The sequence below is a fragment of the Microtus ochrogaster genome, chromosome X (assembly GCF_000317375.1).
Source record: "Microtus ochrogaster isolate Prairie Vole_2 chromosome X, MicOch1.0, whole genome shotgun sequence".
Classification (NCBI taxonomy): Eukaryota; Metazoa; Chordata; class Mammalia; order Rodentia; family Cricetidae; genus Microtus; species Microtus ochrogaster.
The window spans coordinates 54,144,442-54,150,058 of NC_022026.1; the positions used below are offsets into that span (position 1 = coordinate 54,144,442).

The 5,617-nt window shown below is 43.7% G+C and overlaps 2 protein-coding genes across 4 annotated transcripts in view; one reads left to right on the top strand and one right to left on the bottom strand.

Moving 5' to 3' along the window:
* Acot9 (acyl-CoA thioesterase 9) overlaps positions 1–303 on the bottom strand; it is an 82,723-nt gene extending 82,420 nt beyond the window's left edge. For all 3 annotated transcript variants that reach the window (XM_026784900.1, XM_026784901.1, XM_026784898.1), the window contains exon 1: positions 126–303. The gene's annotated coding sequence lies outside the window, so the exon portion shown is untranslated. The remainder of the gene's footprint in view (positions 1–125) is intronic.
* Positions 304–491: 188 nt separating this feature from the next.
* Positions 492–3,695, top strand: Sat1 (spermidine/spermine N1-acetyltransferase 1). Its single transcript, XM_005358821.2, has 6 exons — positions 492–758; positions 1,002–1,053; positions 1,159–1,242; positions 2,674–2,775; positions 2,870–2,910; positions 3,173–3,695. Exons 1-6 carry the CDS (start codon positions 693–695, stop codon positions 3,341–3,343), a joined length of 516 nt encoding a protein of 171 aa, XP_005358878.1. The 5' UTR covers positions 492–692; the 3' UTR covers positions 3,344–3,695.
* Positions 3,696–5,617: the final 1,922 nt, after the last annotated feature.

Here is a 5,617-nt window from a genome sequence, read left to right on the forward strand (position 1 = left end):
CACACACACACACACACACACACACACACACACATTCCTTTAGTCATGAACACGATGACATCACTACATAGCAATGAACTGCCTGTGGAAAATTACAGCAAAAGGAGAAAAGGAAAAAATTATACCTCAGAACCACACTTTGAGAATGGCTGCTCTAATCTTTCTGCCATCCCCTAAAGCCAGGCTTTCTGAGTTTGCTTTTCTCAGCAATGTCGGGGTCACAGAGGCAACCCTCGTTTTCTATTTACAAAGGTTACTAGGGCACACGCGGGCCCTCAGGCTTCCCGGAAGGGTCGCGAGGCGCCGCTAGAGCCTGCAAGGCTAGAGAGCAGCCCGGCGCCTCGCCCTGCCCCGCCCTCCCGCTTTGCGCCCCCCGGCTTCGCGGTCACCGGAGAGCCCGGAAGAGGGTGGTGCTCCTGCGGCCTCGCTGCCTTACTGGTTGGGATCTCTCCCATCTCACGGCCCCGGGGCGGAGCTTCTGAGGACTTAAAAGGCGAGGTCTCGCCCCAGCTTAGCTACGCAGCTGCTAAACAAAGTCTGCCGGTCTTTTGTCACATAGTGTGGTTCGCCGGGTCATGGTGCCAGCCTGACTGAGAAGAGGACGCTCCCGGGAGACGAATGAGGAACCACCTCCTCCTGCTGTTCAAGTACAGGGGCCTGGTGCGCAAAGGGAAGAAAAGCAAAAGACGAAAATGGCCAAATTCAAGATCCGTCCAGCCACTGCCTCGGACTGCAGTGACATCCTGCGACTGATCAAGGTAGGGAAAAGGTCGGACTCTCTCTAGGGCGCAGGGTGGGGGGAAGCTCCATTTCCCCGGGTAGTCCACACTCTTGGTTCTGAGATGTTGCCGGGTCAGTAATTCCCTTTACTCAACCCGCCTACCCCAGCCCGGGTCAGGTCCAGTCATTGCGCGACCCGCCTGCCCCATTTCCCCTTCTGTGAGCTGGCCAGGCCGGACAGGACTTTCATTGTTCTTTCTTTTTATTCGTGTCATTCCCAGGAACTGGCTAAATATGAATACATGGAAGATCAAGTAATGTTAACTGAGAAAGGTAACGAAGTCGTGGCGCGGGGTGGGGAGAGGGGAGGGAGGAAATAAGCTTATCTGGTACCTGACACCTACAAAACTCAACACTGTCTCTTCCCCCATCTTACAGATCTCCTAGAGGATGGTTTCGGAGAGCACCCCTTCTACCACTGCCTGGTTGCGGAAGTGCCTAAAGAGCACTGGACTCCTGAAGGTAACCCCTTCTCCCTGTCCAGAAGTCAGAGAGGACGAGTGTTGTTATCAAAGCCGTAGAGTCTACTGTGCAGGACCTGTGACTACACGGGTGGAAGTTACTGAGAAGCTGGCCAGAAATAACAGCCAGCCAGTGTGCAAATGACTGAGGAAAAAGAAAATGTACACGCTGTAACTTTATAGTAGGGCGGGTAAAGAGAGCTGTTTAAGCGAGTATCAGAGTGCTGTGGAGACCCGAAGTTAGGTATAATGTCATTTGTTGTAATTCAGTTTCATAAGAATAGTTTTTGTTTGACCCTAACCTAACCTTTTTTTGTAATTGTGTTAAATCACATTTTTTTCTTTAATTTGTCCCAATCCTCAGGTTACAGTCTCTAGCTTCGCCATGTACATGGCCCTTCTGTGTACATGGATGGGCTGGGAGGTAACTAAAAGATCCTTTACACAATAAAGTAGATGATCATGATAAATGAGGTAAGGTCCTATTATCACACACTTGAAACATGGTAGATCAGAAACTTAATTCGCTTCCTGTCTGTTTGCAAAGAAATGGAAACTGGCTAGAAAGTTGAATTTGCAACCGTTGCTTCCATTTGGAATTGAATTGACACTCCTTATGAGGGAGTCAATTTTTAATTGTTTTTTTTTTTTAAAAATTTAATGTATTTCTTTTTTTGCTGACCCTTGTTGACTGGCCAGAAGAGGGCTAAAAGGGGAAGTTGCTTGGGTGGATGCTTTCTTCAGTTTTCTTCTGGCGTCTGTTCCTTAGACTAGAAGGCAATCAGAACACCCCCACGATGAGCTAGCTTTTAGAAGTACGTGCGGGTGTTACGTAACACCTGTATCTCATTACTGCTACTTCTCCTGCCTCAGAAATGGGGGAAAGTAAATTGAAAACTTTCACGTGGGAAGGCATGTTCTGAAAGTCAACATTCTTCTTTTGGCCTGGTGTTCTGACCTTAAGGAAGCAAGAGTCGGTAAACTATACACATGCTCCCTCTTTTAAACCGCTGTGAAAACCCAGCCTTGGCCAAGCCCACATACCAGTATGTCATTAGGGTGTGAATAATGTGTGTCCTTAGTTTAAGGCCGTGGCAGTTTTTGCTCTGGTACACGTAATGAAAGTGTTTTCACTTCTGGAGTGTGAGCCCAGCAGACTGCAGACTAGCCAGCCCAGGGGTGTATTCTAGCTTCAACTAGCTCTAATGTGTGCTTTTTTGCAAATACATGTCTGAGACCAGAGAAATCGTCCATCATTGGTCTGCACTGTGCTAGCATAAACATGAGGAGGCAGTCCGGTTCATGACTACTTGTTTCCATGATGCATGCATGTGTATTTTCTTAAAATCTTACGATAGGCTTCTGATTCTGCCAATACAGCTTGAATGGTTTGATTTTCTTCTCTGTATCTCATGGGATACTCTTATTACAGGGCACAGCATTGTTGGTTTCGCCATGTACTATTTTACCTATGATCCATGGATTGGCAAGTTACTGTATCTTGAAGACTTCTTCGTGATGAGTGATTACAGAGGTATGCTTGAATTTGGGACTGGAGGCAGTTTAAATAGAAATAAGAGCTCTATGACCTTAACATGACTAATTTAAATTGTCTTGCTTTCTTTTAGGCTTTGGTATAGGATCAGAAATTTTGAAGAATCTAAGCCAGGTATGTTCACCAACATTTCACTAATATACCCCAGGTTGGCCTGATAGTCATTACGTAGCCCTGGCTGGCCTCAAGATCGCCTCCACCTCCCTAGTGCTGGGATTCTAGTTGTGACCCAACATACTCAACTGTCCTAGATTTAGGCTTCTGAATTTATAAGAGTTATTGGGTTACTGGAACAAATGAATCAAAATTGGTTCTTGGCATGCGGATGAAATGTGGATGAAACGTCACTGGGCTTACGTTTTCCCTCTCATTCCAGGTTGCCATGAAGTGTCGCTGCAGCAGTATGCACTTCTTGGTTGCAGAGTGGAATGAACCATCTATCAACTTCTACAAACGAAGAGGTGCTTCTGACCTGTCCAGTGAAGAGGGATGGAGGCTCTTCAAGATCGACAAAGAGTACTTGCTGAAAATGGCAGCAGAGGAGTGAGGAGTACTGGTGCAGATGACGACAACCTCCATTATACTTTAGAATAAATTCTCAACTTACCTTGCTTTCTATCTTGTTCGTAGTGAAATAATAGCGTGAGCACCCATTCCAAAGCTTTATTACCAGTGGCGTTGTTGCATGTTTGAAAAGCAGTCTGTTTTAAATGGCAGTCATGTATGTGGTTTGGAGGCAGAGTTTTTGAACATCTTTTGATGAACAACAAGTTGGTGTGATCTTACTTTTTATGAAAAACAAAACTTCATTCTTGTGAGTCATTTAAATGTGTACAATGTACACACTGGTACTTAGAGTTTCTGTTTTGATTCTTTTTTAATAAACTACTCTTTGATTTAATTATTCGGCATAAGCATTTTTAATTTAGTTATTTAGCATAATCCCATCTTACTCATTTTTCTTGTAACTAAAATAATATGTAAAATCAAAATGTCCCTTCAACAGTTCTCAGGAACTGGTGAACATCAATGGTAACGGTCGCCTCATGTTTGCAATGTCCTGGATTTCATTCCTAGTGCCACAAAAGAAAGAAAGGGGAGAAAATGGGTTGGGAAAGAAATAAAGAAAACGGGTGATGCATGCGATGAATAAGCCCATTGTTGTACAATGTTGTAAAATGTTGAAGGTGTGTTTATGGAACACTAAAATCAGGGATAAAAGCATCTTGTCCCCAATGACCTCGAAATCAGGGGAAAAAAAGCATCTTGTCCCCAGTGACCTCATCCCGCACAAAGTGCTCTTTGAAGAAAAACTTAAGTGGGTCATTCTGTTAATCAAGCAGGAGCAAAAATCTGCTTTTTAACGAGAAGACTGTGACTGCAGAGAGTGATCTTGAGGTACTGTGCTGACATAATGTCCTTACAGTAAAGACAGCATAGGAGTATTCCAAACCACTAGGGAGAAGTAAGCAAATACTTTTCTCAGGAACTGAAAAGGGGCCTTTTAAAGAGCAAAGGGGAAAGACAGTTTTCTTAGATCTGGGAACTCTAATTACTCACTATATTGACCTGCATTCCCAAACCCACTAATTTGCACCACCATAAAACTGTTCTGTTAAGAGTCACTGAAAACTAGTACCCAAGATTCATGTTTTCCAAAAGCAGTTACAGGATCCTTGCCAAGCGGTAGGGAATACTGACCTCTTCCATGAAAACAAGTGTGGCTCTATATTCCTTTGCGTCTGTTTTTGTTACACAGTTCTGGATTAGAAGGTAGCCATATAGAAAGATGTTTTGTGCATTTCCTTAACGCTTTGGGGTTCGCTGGTGACTCAGCATGTCACGAAAACAGACAGACAGAGTCCGTTCTCGGCCAGGGTCCTGTTCAGATGACAAGTAACAGAATTGCTGGCAAAAATCAAAGGCTAACCGAACACAAAGAGCCTTGTGAAGAAGAAAGATATTTTGAAGGTTGTGTTTTGGAAACTGGGCCTCTTAGAGGAAAACAACTACATGCTGCTGACTGTGGTTAAATATATGAATAAATCAACCCAGTGAGTTACAATCTAATCTTTTGCCTTCACACCTTAAGGGAGCGGTGCTGGAAAGACAGAGCACTTGTGAAATTTTGGTTCACACTTTAGAGAAGTCCCTTAGAAGTAAAAATCTAGAAACTCAGACCGCCATCAACCCACTTAATATTCAACTCAATTATAGTGATACTTCTATCCAAACAGCTACAGAGCCAGGCATAGTACTGCACACCCAGGAAGGCTGAGGCAAGGGCTCAAGTTTGAGGCCTATCTGGCCTACACAAGGAACTTTGTCTCAAAAGCAAACAAACAAACCAAGCCACAACAGTAACAAAAAACACCTGGGCACAGGAACACATGCGTATAATCTCAGTTGCTTGACATACTGAGGCAGGGGCATCACTTTTTTCCCATGAGTTTGAGGCCATCCTCCGGAGCATACTAAGCCCTCAAAAAAGAAATTTACGCTGGGCAGTGATGGCACATAATTTAGCACTCAGGAGGTAGAGGTAAGCAGGTCTCTGTGAGTTTGAGGCCAGTCTGGTCTACAGAGTGAGTTCCATGACAGCCAGAACAAAAAACTTTGTCTTAAAACTCCCCTGCCAAAAAAAGGAAAGAAAAAGGAAAAGAGAAAGAGATAGAGAAGAAAAGAAAAAGTTTAAAAAGTTTAAGACTTTTAGTCAATATGTGGATTAAAAAACAGGTTATAAAGAAAATTATCTACAAAGAAACAATAAGCAATGATAAGCCTAAAAGGAAAAGAAAAAAATGAGTCTGTGTAAACAATA

Bases quoted from the DNA above. Each gene is read 5' to 3' on its own strand.
- Sat1 (XM_005358821.2), top strand. From the start codon at position 693: ATGGCCAAATTCAAGATCCGTCCAGCCACTGCCTCGGACTGCAGTGAC. The intron at 759-1,001 runs GTAGGGAAAAGG...TGTCATTCCCAG, and splicing joins ACATCCTGCGACTGATCAAG to GAACTGGCTAAATATGAATA. The intron at 2,911-3,172 runs GTATGTTCACCA...CTCTCATTCCAG, and splicing joins TTTTGAAGAATCTAAGCCAG to GTTGCCATGAAGTGTCGCTG.